The sequence below is a fragment of the Pteronotus mesoamericanus genome, unplaced genomic scaffold, assembly GCF_021234165.1.
Source record: "Pteronotus mesoamericanus isolate MK-2021 breed Mesoamerican mustached bat unplaced genomic scaffold, CSHL_Meso_final contig_246, whole genome shotgun sequence".
Classification (NCBI taxonomy): Eukaryota; Metazoa; Chordata; class Mammalia; order Chiroptera; family Mormoopidae; genus Pteronotus; species Pteronotus mesoamericanus.
The window spans coordinates 1,486,212-1,502,773 of NW_026555104.1; the positions used below are offsets into that span (position 1 = coordinate 1,486,212).

The 16,562-nt window shown below is 36.1% G+C and overlaps 1 protein-coding gene across 7 annotated transcripts in view; it reads left to right on the forward strand.

Annotated features, from left to right (window-relative positions):
- The window catches only part of HELZ (helicase with zinc finger), a 137,644-nt gene extending 121,734 nt beyond the window's left edge, over positions 1-15,910 (forward strand). For 5 of the 7 annotated variants that reach the window (XM_054573059.1, XM_054573058.1, XM_054573062.1 and 2 more), the window contains 3 exons: positions 10,971-11,223; positions 13,167-13,262; positions 15,373-15,910. In XM_054573059.1, the coding sequence (XP_054429034.1) occupies positions 10,971-11,223; positions 13,167-13,262; positions 15,373-15,710 (687 nt within the window). In that variant the 3' untranslated portion in view covers positions 15,711-15,910. The remainder of the gene's footprint in view (positions 1-10,970; positions 11,224-13,166; positions 13,263-15,372) is intronic. The other 2 variants (XM_054573063.1, XM_054573065.1) reach the window with 1 other exon arrangement.
- The last annotated feature ends 652 nt before the right edge of the window (positions 15,911-16,562 follow it).

Here is a 16,562-nt window from a genome sequence, read left to right on the forward strand (position 1 = left end):
TCAGGGTGCATATTTGGCAAAATTAGAGAAAAACAAATATATCTAGGGTCAGTTTTCAAAATTTATTTGTGTTACTGATTTCTAATTTTAATCCATTGTGGTTGGAGAACATACTGGTATAATTTTAATCTTTTAAAATTTATCACGACTTGTTTTGTAACCCAGCATAAGGTCCATCCTCGAGAATGTTTTAGGTGCCCTGGAGAAGAATATGTATTTTGTTCTTGTTGGGTGGCATGTTCTACAGATATGTTAGATCTGTTTGGTTTATATTGTTGTTCAAATTTTCAGTTCCTTCAGATCTTCTGTTAGGCTTTATGCCCATTACTGAAAGTAGTGTGTTGGAGTTTTCAGCTATTGTTGAATTTTCTGCTTCTCTCATTTCTGTCTGTTTATGCTTCATGTATTTTGGGACTCTGTCATTAGGTTTACATATATTTATAATTGTTATATATTCTTGGTGGATTGACTTTTTTTATCATTATAAAATGTCCTTTCTCTTGCATTACAGCTTTTGTCTTCAAGTATGTTTTTTCTGATACTTGTATAGTTACCCCAGCTCTCTGAGTCTTTCAGCACATGTGTGGTCTTCTAGATCCTAGGAATAGGTCAGAACTGTTCAATGCCCTTATTCCCTAAATGTATCTCACTGCCCATCCTTTCCTCCAAAGCTTTCAGTTAGTCTGCCATTCCGTCCAACTATTATCCATTGTCTCAGGCAGCAGCAACTAAAATATGCGCTGGCAAATGTTTCCGATACATCCCCTTTAGCACTGGTTGAATGCTGAGTTAGACAAAAATAGGACAAATGCTTTTTTTGTCTTGCTTTGTTTTTTAAAAGCCACCAGACAGGTCAAAACAAGTAATTTCAGTTTTTGAGAGTGAGATCCATTCTGCTCCTTCTGGTCTTAGTGGCTGAAATGCAAGGCCTTATTTCAGGCTACCATTGAGTCGGAGAGCTGGGGGGATGTTAAACACCACAAACCTTGCTGTTCCTACTGACATTTTCTGTTTTTTTTTGTGATTAAGTGCTCTCCTGGTTGCTGCAAGCTTTAGTTCCCAAGAAAGCTGATTGTGACAGTTTTGCCAGTTTTTCATTGCTTTTATGGAGGGATGCACTTTGGAGTTCCTTACTCCACCATTTTTACTGATATCACTTGTGATGTTTTGACTTAACCTGCCAGTGAGTTCATAACGTGTGGGAAACAACAGCCAAAGTTTTTATAAGGTCCCATCAAGTTTTGTACTTTAGGAATATTCTGAATACTGAATAATGTATTTTAATCATTGATATATTTAAATGTTCCTTAGTTTTGGAACTCAGTTTTTTGTACCCTTGAGCTCTTAACATTTGATATTACTGTTTAGCTGAAAGTGTATGAGTTAAGTACCTTTAATTGTTAGTGGGTTCTTAGAATGAAATTACTTTGCCAAAAACATTTGGTCAACTTTATTTTGAGGCATGAGATTCACAAATGATGACTAACTTGCAACACTGAAAACTTCCTTGACAAGGAAAATATTATCTTTTACCATGTTGCAGGTTTTGGTGTTTTCCATGCATTGGGATAACTTCTGTGTTGTTATATTGTACAAAATGATTTTGCATGAATCATCCCACAGAATGAATGGTTTTATGTGCTTGCTGTTTCTTTCCAGCCCTTTCAAATAATTTCTTTAACATTAGCAATACAGAAACATGTCTTATTTTCCTCCCTACTGTGAAATCTTTTATTGCTAGAAACCTTGGTAGCTTAATCTTACGTGGGCTGATAAAGTGTAGATGTTAGCTTGACACTTGAGTGGAGATGGTCTTTCATATTATGTGTTTTCTTTTTTGTATTTTAATTTTCTTTTGATAAGTGAAGTACATGGTCAGTATGAAAAATGTAAAAGTTAGAGAAATTACTTCTAATTTCACTATACAAAGTCTGCTACTATAACATTTAGCTTTTCAAAGCATTCATATATATGAATGTGCGATTGATTAATGGAGGGGGATTGTGTGCTGAGGAAACTGGAAACAATTTTTTTCTTAATTGTGGTACTCAGTTACATTACTCCGTGAAACCTTTTTTCCCTAGGTTGAGGCACCCTAAATGGGATCTTGATCCTATTACACAACATTTTTGCTACTTAAAATTTTTAGGGTATTCTCATTTAGATGCGAAAGGCTTAATCTGTGGATTTTCATTGCCTTCCTCAATGCAGCCAAAGCGCTGGGCGCTGTGGTCTGGGAGCGGTGCCTGCAGCCCCTCCTGCTTCTGCTTCATTCCCGGTGTGATGGGTAAGGGCAAAGGTGCCATGCCACCTGGCCTGGGATGCAGACCACTCCATTTGTCTTCAGTCTTTATTATATTACTGTAGTCTTACTAAATAAAACAGTAGCTTTCTTTGCAAATACTGAATTCTTTATAATAGCACTGTGTTATCCTTGTATTTCTACCAACAGCTCTGGAGGTAGAAGAGATGAAATGCAAAGAGAAATAATACAAGTTAGTTCTTGGCTTCTGAGCTTCCACTGGTTCATTTTCTACTAATTTTGGCATGACCCAGGACTTTCTTGGGTAATCTTTACACGTATGAGATTTTTTTACTGTTCGTGATAACTTGAACCTCTGAGTGAGATGCAGCCTCTCAGTATATGCTGAGATCCATTTCTGGACTTTATAGTTTTCATCTATCTGTATGTTACTATACCAGAATTACACTGTTTTTAACTTTGAGAGTTTGTAATATGATACAGTGTTAAGTCTCCTTTCTTAGTACTTTTTCTTCTAGTTTCTGTATGTGTGTTTGGGGTCAGGGGAAGGTTATTCTGTGGTTTTTCTACCAGAAGTTTAGAATACCTTTTTCAGCGCTTCCTCTTCCCCACCAAAAACCCCCACAAAATACCTTTCTTGGATTTTAATTTGAATTACATTAAATGTATAGCTTAAATTGGGGGGATTGTGTCCTTACAAATATTTTAGGAATTGGTACAGTCTTCAGTATTTTAATTTTATATTCTTTCTCTGTTCATCTTCCCCTACCCCCTCTTTTTTTGTTTGTTTTCTGAATATTCCTCTAATATTTTAGAATGCCTTTATTTCTGGTTAAATTTACTCTTAGGATGATTTTTCTTCGTTTTTGGTAATGAACGGGACTTTTTTCTTATTATACATTCTAGTCATTTTATCTTTAAGAGTCAAATCCTCATTTTTCTGAAATGGGCACAATTTTATCAAGTTAAAAACTTTAATTTAATATAGAAACAACAATGCTGATACTGGTGCAGAGCAGAGCTTTTGCCATTTGAGATATGCTTTGCCATGAAGTAAATTACAAGTGCTCATTAGTAATAAATGGAAAATTCTTTTTAAAAGCATCACTGTGAAAGACTGAGATTAGTTTATCAAGCTGCAGTGTTGCTATTCTTGGGATGCCTTGTAATGAAAATGGGATTCCTGTAAGTCACTCATTCTGATCCGTTTTGAATAAATCAGTATTTACTTACCTCATCTTAGAGATATATGTCATGTGTGATGTATCTGCTTGGAAATACTTCTTGTCTCTATGTTGGCTTATGAACAAAAGACAACTTTGGCCCATCTGTTCATTTTCATTTTTTCCTTCAAGCAACTCTAGTTTTGAAATTAGTTGATAGTTTTGATCTCAATACTGTTATCTAATTTTCCCTTGTCCCAAATACCTATTTATGGAGCAAAGTATTGTACACATGTAGCTTGAAGTTTATATGCCTAGCTGATTGACATGTTCTGCCTATTGTGACTTTAGAAGTAGATGGTAACAGCTCATGACTTGTGTAATCGGGTGGTAATATTGCTGTCTTCTCAGAACTGTCTTTTCAGAAACATTGTTAATGTATGGTGTCTAATAAACCATGTAATGCACATAACGGAGATGATGATCAACAAATTAATAAATTAGACCTCTATTCATGCTTAAATTATCAAAGCTAATCACTTAAATGAGATGTTCTGTTTTAATTAAAGTTTCTGGCACCATAGTTAATGAAACTTGGAATTTTCACTAGAACATTTAGTTCTTCCCCAAATTAGCTTTGATGGTATAATTATAAATAGAGCCCTAATTAATTAAGTTGCTAACCTTTCCCCCAGTTAGTTATTTATACGTACACATGTGAAATAACTTACCTCATACATTAGAGGAATACCTTATAAGACAGTGATAAGCAAATTAGGAATTTACACTTAAACTGATAACCATCTTTAACACTAGAAATTTATACATGAATTTAGTCATTTAGTTTTTCCTTCTTAAGTAGCTTTTGCAATCATAGTATTTTGATATTTAGAAAAAGATATCAATAGGATTAGAAAATAATGATCATATGTTTAGTAGTGTAACAATTTCATAGTGTAATGTGAAAAGTGTCTGTAAACACACACATAGGGAGTCGAACCTAGAAAAGGTTCTCTGATAGAGTAGGATGTGCTTTTAGTCAATCAATAATGAAATTACTTAAGACCCAAGGACTCTAAAATTAGACCTGAGTGTCAGGGTTGCCATCTTAAAGTGAAGAAACAGTCGGATGGGCAAGATATATTTGTAGAAAGAATAGTCTATGAGAAAACTGAGAACTAGGCAAAACAATAGGAAACAAAAAATGGTCAAGAAATAAGAAAAGAAGGGAAGAAAAGTATAGCTTATATATTCAAACAGCCTAGGAACCCACAAGACTGAAGTGTAGGTGGAAATAAAAGGGCATTCTCTGCCAGAAATATTTTTCTTTTTTAGGAAAGGGAATTTTTCTTAAGTTTTTGTTTTGGGTCCCTTGTCTTTCAATGTACTTCACAGAAATTTCCCTTTGTAGGGAAAAAAAAATCTGAAATCTTAAACTCATTGCCCAGAATACATTTATTATAGTTAATTTGCAGGCTCTGTAGTTTTTTTAAATTTAAATAACTTAAGTAGGCTTATATATGTCATAACACTTGAATTACTTTAACAAATACAGCAAATTGTTGATCATTGTTAAAGTTGGTAAGGGATTATGTTTGGATCTTTTAATAATAAAAGTTAAAATATATTCTCATTGACAAAGGCTTTGATTTATTAAAGACTTTAAAAGCTGGAACTCTGGAACTAGTTTGAAGCCTTGGAGATCATTTATTCTAAGTCCTCCTTTTAAAAGGAATCTGAGACACTAAGATGTTAAAGGGACTGGCCACTTAAGCAGGTACCCCCTAAAGTGGAGCTGAGACTCCTGACTTCCTCCTAGTCCTGTGCTGCTTCTGGAATGTCACACTGTTCTTCAGATCTTATGCCATGAGCGAAAGTCATTCCTGGAAAGTGAGAAATGACTGCGATTACATGAAGCACATGTAGGGGAAGAGCCAAATTATGTTCTTGGGACTAAAGAATTAATCTTCATTCAGTTGTATGAAGTTTTCCTTTTTGGTGGAGGGGGGGATGGTGGTGGAGAAGAGAGGGAGATGGTTAATTTTAGGATTCTTGAATCTTAAAAGCTAGCCAGTTCTGCCTTGGCCGTTGTGGCTTGGTTGGAATGTTGTTCCATAGCCCAGAGGTTGTGGGTTCAGTCCCTGGTCCCAGTGCTCACAGGAGGCAGTTGATTGCTGGGTTTCTCTCACATTGATGTTTCTCTCTCTCTCCTTTCCTCTCTCTCTAAAAGCAATGAAAAAATGTCTTTGAGTGAGGCTTACAAAAATACAAAATTCATTTAAAAAATTAGCCAATTGTAGCTGCTAAATTCTTGACTGCGTGGATGATTACTTTAGAGACCTTACATGCCAGAATATTAACATTAAAATATTATATTTCTAAATGTTCTTTAAAAATAATACAAAAATTCTTGGGCATTACCTGTTCTTTAAAGGTGGAAATTTTATTTAATTGTGATAATTACGATTCTCAAAGAGAGTACAAGTAGTTATGAGTTGAAGGAAAACATCTTTGAACTATTTTATTTTTCTACTCAAACTGGCTGGCATCTTCTCATTGTAAGAATAGTTGTGGTCTATAATTGATAACTTCACTGTTTCATATTCAGGAACAGTAAACAAGAGTCAGACAGATTCAGGGTAGCTCAAAATGTCACAGCAGTGAATCTGACATTTCTTTCGAAGATGTAATATTACATTCATTCTAGTATCTTCTTCAGTACCTAGTATTTGGATATAGAAAAATAATATTGCTTGGTCGGACAGTACTATTTACAAATTGTAAGCCCTCTTGCTTGCGAGATACAACTGGTATTTTTCTTTCTTTAGACCTAAATTGATTTTAATGCACTTTGCTACAGAGTCACATTCATTTCAGTCTACCTTTCTTTCAAGAAAAACAACAAAACCCAGAAACAAATGTACTATGATCTTGGAACTCAACATAAATTTTTGATTCTATTAATTATTATTGAATCTTATGAACCTAATGTGACATTAAAGTTTTTAAAATTCTGTTAAGGTAATGCATTTTATTTTTAAAATGATTATTTTAAAATAATATTTAAGCGGAGAGTGATTAGTTTTCTAGGCAAGAGATGATGGTGGCTTGCATTATGATACAGCAGTGGAAATGGCAAGAAGTAAATCAATATCTATTTGTAGGTAAAACCCACAGGAATTCCTGATGGATTAGGTGTGATTTGAAATGACATGCAATAAAATAAAATATTTCCACTAGCCACATTTCAGTTGCTCAATAGCTACTTGTGTCTGGAGAACACCTTATTAAACAGTGCAGTTACAGACCTTCTCCATCATCACAGCATTGTTCTAGGTAAAGATTCATACCCTTTGTTTAGCTCTTTGGAATTGTATGATACTATTTCTTTGATAATTTCTTAACTATCTCTTTTTTTCTCACTTTCTGAAAGTTCTGTTGATACGATATTAGACCCCCAGGATTCTTCAAATCTCTCTTTTTCTCCCCTCTCATAGTTTGGTCTTTGTATTTTTTCCTACTTTCTTTGTCTACCAACCCTTCTGTTGCATTTTATATTTGATCTCAAATATTTAATTTCCAAGAGTTTTTTATTCTCAGATTTTTCCTTTTTCCTAACAACGTATTTTTGCTTTTATAAATGCAGTACCTCTTCTGGGTAAACCAACTGAGGAGTTGTTGTTATGTGTTAGGTTTTTAGTAAGAACTTAAACAGTATTTTAAAAATATTTTTTAAAATGTTTTAAAATGATCGCTGCTACTTATTTTTCCTGGGCCTCTCTTCTTTCCTGCTTGTTTATCCTTTTATGCTGGAGATGTCCCCAAATGTCTGGTGACCATTGATTATCTGTATCACTAAAAAGCAACATCTAGGGGCTGGTCGCCTGGTAAGACTTTCCCTGGGGACATTTTCATACTTGAGTCCTTCTGGTTGTTGGGAGGAGTGTGGAGTGAGACCAGCTGTTCCCTGTACAAACTTCAGCTACTCCCACCAATTTTATTCCTTCATCTTCCTTCCCTTTCCATTTTAACTGGTGTTTCTGAGCCCTGAGCCCTTGTGGAGTTCTGCCAGGATTAATTCCCTTCTTGGCTGGTAGCCTATGGTTCCAAAGTCCAAATTACAAACAAGCAATATTCACAGAGGTTAAACTTCCATTTTTATTCTCTACCTCTAGCTCATCCCTTCCCCCATAGATAACCACTATTATTAATTTTTAGTTTATCTTCTTATTGTTTCTTTTTGAAAATACAGGGAAATATATATGTTTTCCTCCCTTTCTTAGATAAAAGATAGCATATTATACGTATTTTGTATTTTGATAGATTGTTGCTCATCGACAGCAGGGTATGGCAGTCTTCCTCATTCCTTTTATAGCTACATGGTGTTTTCATTATATAGCTGCTTCATAGCTTACTTAACTGGTCTCCTGTTGATGGACATTTGGGTTGTTTCTGGTCCTTTGCTATTAAAAATAGTGTTTCAGTAGCTAGCCTTATGCAAAAACCAAGCTTTGTTTATGTGACGTTTAAAAATCTATGAATAGTTTTTTATACAAGCTGTGGTGTTTAAAACCGAAAATTTAAAAATAAATTATTAATGTATTTAAAATTACAATAATAAACCCATTATTATAGTATTTTTATAAAAATAACTATTTTTCTAAACAAAAATATCTCATGAGAAGAGTGCCATTTTTCCATCTTTTGCAAATCTACTGCAGTACATCATTTTGGTTGAAGCATATAAAGAAAATTTTCATCATACAGAAAAGGGAATGTTAGTAGCTTTTACAGATGATTCTTTGATATTACACCAGAACTCAGAAGTTGGCAATTTCTTAAAGATTAGTTGCAATATGGAATAGAAAATTCCACTGTGGTGGCCTTGATCACAATAAAAATCCTGCAAGAGCCAAAACTCTCGGGAGGGGAACCATCTCTGTTTGGTGGAGCTATGCGGCCAAGAGGGTGGGGCCAGGCCTCCTAGCCTTTTTCTCTCTGTTCTCCTGCCACCAACTTCACAATCCCTCCTAGAGAATGGAAGAGAAGGGAACTTCTCAACTTACTGTGTATGGGCCAGCATTACTCTGATACCGCAATTAGGGGTAGTACAAAGAGAGAAGACTACAGACTGATATCTGCGAACATTGATGCGTGTCCTCAACAAAGCATTAGCAAGTTGAATTCAGCAATATATACAAATTAATGCACTGTGACCATGTCGAAACTTATTCCTAGAATGCAAGACTAGTTCAGTATTGGAAAATAAATCAGTATAATCCACCATACCAACAGTCTAAAGAAAAAAACTGCATGATCATAGCAAGAGATTACAACAACAAAACACTCACACATTTGACAAAACACAACATCCACTCATAAAACATTTTTGGAAAACTAGAAATAGAAGGGAAATGCTTAACTTGTTAAAGGTTACCTATAAAAATCTTACAGCAACCATCATACTTAATGATACAGACTGAATGCTTTCTCTCTAAAATTAGGAGCAAGGTTAAGATGTCCACTTTCAACACTCCTATTCAGCATCATAATGGAGTCTTAGCTAGTGCAGTGTGGGAAAAAAAATAGAGACAGATTGGAAAGGAAGAAATAAAACTGTCCCTGTTGACAGAGAACGTGATTGTCAATGTAGAAAAACTCAAGGAACCTACCCAGAAAACTGACCAACAAAAGTCCCATGACTAATGTAAATTTGGCAGCCTTTCAGAATATAAGGTCAGCATACAAATCAATCTCATTTCTATAATTAGCATTGTACAGTTGGAAATTCAAATGTAAAAGCCAATAATACCATTACACTAGCTCAATGAAAAATGAAAACCTTTATAGGATCTGTATGCTGAGAACTACAAAACTGCTAAAATGTAGTTTATTTGTTATATAAATCATTCTATTCAGTTGTCATTAAGATTTCCTTTGAGGACAGATTTCACAGTAGCAGTAGTGGTTCTGGGTCTGAAGATGGTACCCTCACAGCACCTGCCACCACAAGCTCCCCTCCCTAACCAGCCTGCCAGGACCTGCTCATGCTTAGATTCCCAAGGAGCGCCCTGCTACTGCTTCGCCGATTCACCTCTCTCCTTTGTAATCCAAACTCCAGTGCCTGATTTCCAATTATTGCTAACAACAGTGGTAAAAGCAAGGTTCCTCAGAATCATAGTGACCACAAACTGAACAGTGAACCTATTATTGTCGGAGGGAAGCAGGGGCAATAAAAGCCAATCCCAACCTGTCATTTAAAATCTAACATGGAATCTTATCTTTATGTGTTACATTCAAACAATTATATAACAACAAGCCCTTCGTATGTGCCAGGTCCAGTTCTAAATGCTATGCATGCTGAACTCATTTAATTTTCACAGCAGCCCTAAGAGGTGCTGTGGATAATGAAACCACGTTTACACATGCAGTTCCCAAGAGGTTTAGTCAGTTGCCCGGGGTGACATGGCTCATAAGACAGTGCGAAGCCTAACCCAGGTGGGAGCCTCTAGGAAGGTGTCCAACCTTTTGGCATCTCTGGGCCACACTGGAAGAAGAGTTGTCTTGGGCCACACATTAAATATATTGCGACACGTAATCACGAAAAAAATCTCATAATGTTTTAAGTAAATGGACGATTTCGTGTCAGGCTGCATTCACAGCCAGCCTGAGCCGCGTGCAGCCAGCGAGCCGCAGGTTGGCTACCCCACACCGAGGCTGCGTGCCTAACTGCTCCTCCACCTGCCTTGCCACTACAGCTGAGAATGAATATCGGTCACAACAGTTAGGCAAGAAAAAATTGGAGAGTACTTAGGTAATAATAAAAAAAGTCTTGAAATGGCTGGCAAATAGATCTTGTTGGGAGGGTTAGAGGAATTCAGGTTGTGCAGTTTAAGGAAGAAGAAAATATAACGAGTAAGTTAACTGGGTTTCAAACATATAAAGTATTTTTTTGAAGAAAATAATGAATGTTCTTTGTTAATTGAAGACCGTAAAAGAAGATGTGTAGTGAGAAGATGTGTAGGTATTTAATGTTGAGCAGGAGGAATCACGTCTTGCTGCCCGGTAGGTTTTAGGGATGGTAAATTGGGAGGTTCTGAGGGCTCAGGCCCAAGAGGTAAGTCTAGAATGGATGGCTCTGCTGAAGATGGCTGTGATTCAGTTGGTGATGACTGTAATTTCCCCCATTTAATTTTGAGCAGATGTGTTTCTTCATTCTTATTCTTAATCTAATGGTATTAAAACATCAATAGCATTTAGAACTGAAGACAGGAAGTTCAGCTCCATATTTTGCAGAAAAGAAAGCAGAATCAGAAATTAAATGTGTGTTGTCACTGGACTGCCTACTAAGGGCTAGAACTAAATTTTGAACCCAGGTCTCCTGGCACCATGTCCAGAGCTCAGGCTGCTTTTAGGGGGTATTTTTATAGTCACAGAAGAGAATATTTTTGAGAATTTCTACTTAATACAGTGAGATTGCTGTGTACCTAAGGAATAGGTTATAAGTGTCACTGATTTATGAAATGTCCTTTTTCTTTGTGTAGTATGAACCCAGAGGACCTGGTCGGCCCTTGTACCAAAGAAGAATCTCCTCTAGCTCAGTCCAGCCATGTTCTGAAGAAGTAAGCGCTCCTCAAGACAGTCTTGCTCAGTGTAAAGAGCTGCAGGACCATAATAACCAATCTTCTTTCAACTTTTTATCCCCGGAGTCCTGGGTAAACGCCACCTCATCAACCCCCTATCAGAACATTCCGTGCAATGGATCCAGCAGGGCAGCTCAGCCCAGAGAATTGATAGGTAAGACTAAGTGAGTGGGCTGCTAAAACTGTAGTTTTGAGCTACTCAGCTTCTGGGTATTTATGGAGTTTTCTTCTTCCATCTCCCCCATTTGCATTGCTATGTTTGAACATTACTTAATGGTCATAGCTCATAAGTAGCCTCAGGCATATTTATTAACTTAGGACCATATTGATTCCATATTTATGGTCTAGAAGGTAAGTAGATCTATCTGTATGGGGAACTGATCATTTTGACCTGTGAATGGATGAAAGAGGTAGTGGAACTTAAAATGTATTTCTAAATACGAGTTAGACTCACTTTTGCTTGGGAAAAGTTTGTTTTCTGGGTTTTTTGTTTGTTTTGTTTTGTTTCTTCAGAATGGAGTGGGTGGAGTTGGTTGGGTCAGTATCAGTTTTCAAGGATTTATTGTCAATGAAGTTGTTGACAGCTTGAGACACAGTACAGTTTGGTCATAAGAGAAATCAGTAAAGTCTAACATTTGAGATTAAGAAATCCTTTGTCTATTTCTTGTATTCTAATGAACTGAAAAATCTGAAGCTAAAGAATTTTTTTTTAAAAGGCATAGAAAGGCATTGGAATAGATAAGGCTTTAAACTTGTAATATATGGTTGGATGTCTAAAGTCTTCCTCTTAAGCCTTGAACATGAATGTACTTTTATCTTTAATTTGTTCCCTCTTCTTTTTTTTTTAATGTGTGTATTTTGAATGTAAAGAAATGAATGATACTGTTTGCATTCTCTAATCTATAGCCTTCTGTTTGTAGGCTGTAGGCAATGATCTTTGGGAGCAAGTCTGTGATCTTTGGTGAATTTCTGCCCTGGTAGCAACCTTTGTATTTGAAATTAATCTTGTTCATCTTTAGAATATGAATCCATTGTTTCTGTAACTGACCTTTTTTTTTTACTATATGCTATATACCATATTTTTAGAACATTACATGGTAGGCAAAAAGCAGTAAAAAAATTTTGATTTTGTTTGCCGGTAGGGCATTGTCATTTTAATCTTTAAACATTGATTAGTGCCTACGGTGTAAGCTGCTGTATTTTGCTTGGGGTTGATTTGCATTTTAAAGGCCTAACATAAATATACTCATATAAACATATTTGAATTTCATGAGAAACATCTAACTAAATTTCAAATCACTGATGGAAATTTGTTACTTTTTCCTTGTTTTGTTTATAATAATTTATTTCAAAGACAATGTCATTTCACTCATTTTTCCACCTAAATTTTAGGATAGCTGTTGGCCAAAATGAATAAAAATCTGACCTGAGCAGGTAGAAAGTTCTTGAACAAATGCCCAAAGTTTACATCATTTATGGTATCTTTTACACACATATAAAATTATTTTCTTCATTGCTAGGAGACAAAATGTAGTAATCTATAGTTGAAAGTAACAGTTACGTATTAAAAAATTAATTCAAAATCAATAATATCCTGAAGCACAAGTGCTTGTTTATCAGTATGTATGTATGTATATGTACATACGTATGTATTTATTTCTAGAGGAATGTAGCAATTGCAAGTGGTGACTCAACAGGAAAATATTTTCTCCATAATTGTCAGCCTGAGGGCAGAGACCACGTCTTTGACCTTTTTGAACTTTGGATTTCCCATTTTGGCCCTGATCACATTTTAGGCTGCTGATGCGGAGACAATGAAAACAAATCCTTTGCAGTGAGGGGCAGAGCCAGTCTCCCTGCAGGCCCTTTATGCTTGGTGGTTCCCCGAAGCAGGTGGGGTTGCCTCTCCAACACGGATATGCTTGGGCTCTATTTACCTATCTTACTTTACCATTTTCTTTTGATATGTCGATGAAAATTTAATATTTGATAGAGATACGCATTTTGAAAAATATCATTGCTTATGAAATCAGTAAAATTCATAGTTTTTTAAAAAATCTTCACCTGAAGATATGTTTTATTAATTTTTCTTTTTAGAGAGAGAGAAAGGGGGAGAGAAAAACATCAATGTGAGAAACATCGATCGGTTGTCTCCCATGTGTGCCTCAGTCGGGAATCAAACCTGTAACCTAGGTACGTGCCCTGACTGGGAATGAAACATGCAACGTTTTGATGTAGGGGACAATGCTCCAGCTGAGCCACCCAGCCAGGGCTAACCTCCATAGTTTTAAAGAATAGATTCTCTTAGCTGGTATATACAATAAATTAATAGAGGTCTTGCATTGGATAGGAGGGCAGACATTAAGTTAAACATTATTTTGTAAGTATTAATTATTTAAATGAAAAGATTTTATACTCTGATTAGATTGTCATGAAAATGAGAACATGGTTAAATAATAAATCTTATTAAAGTAAATAAAAATAATATGTGCTCGCCCTGGCTTGCACGGTTCAGTTGGTTGGAGCATCATCCCGTCACTGAAAGACCGCCCCTTCAGTCCCCGGTCAGGATATACGCCTCGGGTGTGGGTTCGGCTGCCAGATCCCTAGTGGGGGAGTGCATGCGGGAGGCAACTGATCAATGCTTCTCTCTCACATTGATCTTTCTCTCTCATTCTCCCTTCCTCTCTCTCTCAATTAGAATAAAATAAACCTTAAAAAAGAATAGTAAGTGCTTTAACAGCCAATAAAATGTTTACTTTATGTATTATGTTAGGCAGTACAGTACACTTTTATATTGAAAATGTTAAACTAATGCTCTTAAAAACAATCGTTTCACTTACCTAGATTGAAAACATAAATGTTCTAGGAAGATGATACGCAAATCAGAGCTACAGCAAGATTATTTATTTATAAAATAGATTAAGATTTAGAAAGTAATAACACCTCTCTTCCTGGTGTAGCTCAGCGGATTGAGTGCTGCCCTGAGAACCAGACAGCTGCTGGTTCGACTCGGGGTCAGGAGCACACGCTTGGATTGCGGGCCAGGTCCCCAGCTGGGGGCGTGCGAGAGGCAACCGGTTGTTTCTCTGACACATTGATGTTTCTCTCCCTCTCTTTGTCTCTCCCTTCCCCTTTCTCTAAAAATAAATAAAATCTTTTAAAAATAGCTTCATTATTAAAAAAAAGTAGTAACACCAATACTGTGATTGACTAGGAAGATGTGTAAACATTGTTGTTTGAGTGTAATTGGCAGCATCTTCCTACAGGAAAGTTTGGCCGCAGTTATCAAAGCCTTTCATTGTGTTTGTGCCATGTGACCCAGCAATTGTACTTCTGAGGGCTTACCCTGAGGAAATGGTCATGAATATTAAGAAATGTTTATCTCTAATAACACTTATAGCAGTATATAAAAATGAAATATTGGTTACAATCCAAATTCCTAAAAATGAGAGCTTACTTAAATAAGTTATAAAATATCTACATTATAATGATGCCCTCAGGAAAAAATACACCAACAAAATAAGGCTTGTCTCTGGTATTTGCAAATATGAATGACTTATTTTCTTCTTTGGCCTTTTGTATAACTTCCAAGTTATCCTCAGTGAATATTTTAGTGTGATTATAATGAAGTATAGCATTAGTTAAATCCTTAAAAGATTGAAAACAAAAGCAGTGTTTGGAAACGAGCTCTGAGTTAGCGGGCGGTACATTAGGAAGAGGAGAGTCAGATTCTAAGGACCTTGAAAGGCAGGCAGTTCACAGGAAACAGGATCTAAAGTTTCTAGGTGCTTTTCCTCCACCTTATTCCACATATACTTGTATATTCCAAAAAAGATAGCATTTTTAAGAAAAGGAATTCAGTGCTACTGTTACTTAGGTTAATAATAAAAGCTTTTTGATCAGAAGTCTGCCTATACAGCTTATTTTTATTTAAGAAAGAGCATGCTAGTTCCCATTTTCAAACCATGAGCAGTTAAAATAATAAATATCAAATGTACAACTGTACAAATTAGATTTTTGAATGCAAACCGTCAGACCTGACCTTTAGTTTTTCACCTTTATGTTAGCTGTTCCAGGTCATGTAGTGGATTCTTTTCTGAGTGTTAATAAGATAGAGAAGTTTGGTTAGTGTGTTGTGATTTAGACATTCTGTGGCAGAAGTCACCTGTCCTTGTGGCTGTCCTGTCCCTGTGTTCCTGGGGCTGAGAACCAGCTGTGACATGCATCGATGCGATGCGTGAGTATCACCGGTCTTGCCCTTAACTCGCCCTTAATCGGTGTCGCTGTTTTCTGCTTTTAGCTCCACCCAAGAACGTCAAAGCCCCCCCCGAGGATCAACCGAAGTCTGAAAACCTCGAGGTGTCCAGTTCCTTCAACTATAATGTGCTGCAGCATCTCGGCCAGTTCCCCCCCCTCATGCCCAACAAGCAGATTGCGGAGTCGGCCAACAGCAGCAGCCAGCAGAGCTCGGCGGGCAGCAAGCCCACCATGTCCTATGCCAGTGCTCTGCGGGCGCCCCCCAAGCCCAGGCCCCCGCCTGAGCAGGCCAAGAAGAGTAGCGACCCTCTGTCCCTGTTCCAGGAACTTAGCCTGGGGAGCTCGTCAGGCAGCAATGGCTTTTACTCCTATTTTAAATAATCACTTTTTTTTTCCTCAAGGGAGAATGTTTTAATTTCTGTTTGTGTCAGTAGAATTAAGAGTGCTGGACTTCATCTGTAGATGCACAGTTCCCTTTGTTTTAATATTAAATATGTTCTCACTTAATTGCTTTGCTGCTAGACTTGCAACTAATTTTTTAAAAGTATATTCCATTATTTTGCATTTTGATGTGTCGGAATTTTGACAGCTTTTATGTAGAATAAAAAATATTTTTAAATTTGTGTATTGTTACATATGTTTGCATTAAGCTAGCAGCTAAGAGGTTAATTGTGCAACTATAAAAAAAGAAAAAAGTTTGTCTAAAATGTATTTAAAAAGAAAAAAAAGTTGTAAGTAGCATTTACATTTATTCAATAATATTACCATATGCTGGGTTTCTGTACCAGAAATGACCAGTTGATGTACAAAATGTATGTTATTTTTGCTTAAATTCATTTAAAATTTTTTAAAATAAAGGGCAGCATCTTCTAAATACTTTTAAGTTTTATCAGCTTTTTTTTGGTGACAAGATGCTGCATTCTAAAACTTTTACAGTTTTAGACTCCATATGATGTGCTGATATAATCTCCATCCACTGTAGGATAGAGTTAGAGGCATTCTTTGCAGGTATGTTTTGTATGCCACTGTTTTTTGTAATGTGAAAAAACATGAGCATACTTAGTTATTTTTTTGGACAAGCTATACTTCAAGCTTGTTTTTAATGTTAATTTGATAGTGTGTTTTTTTTTTAAACAAATCATGAAGCTGAAAAATTTTTAGGATTGTTGGTGCTTAGTAGACTTGATAACTATTTTAAAAATGCGTGAATTTAGTAAAATCTTTTTTTCCTCA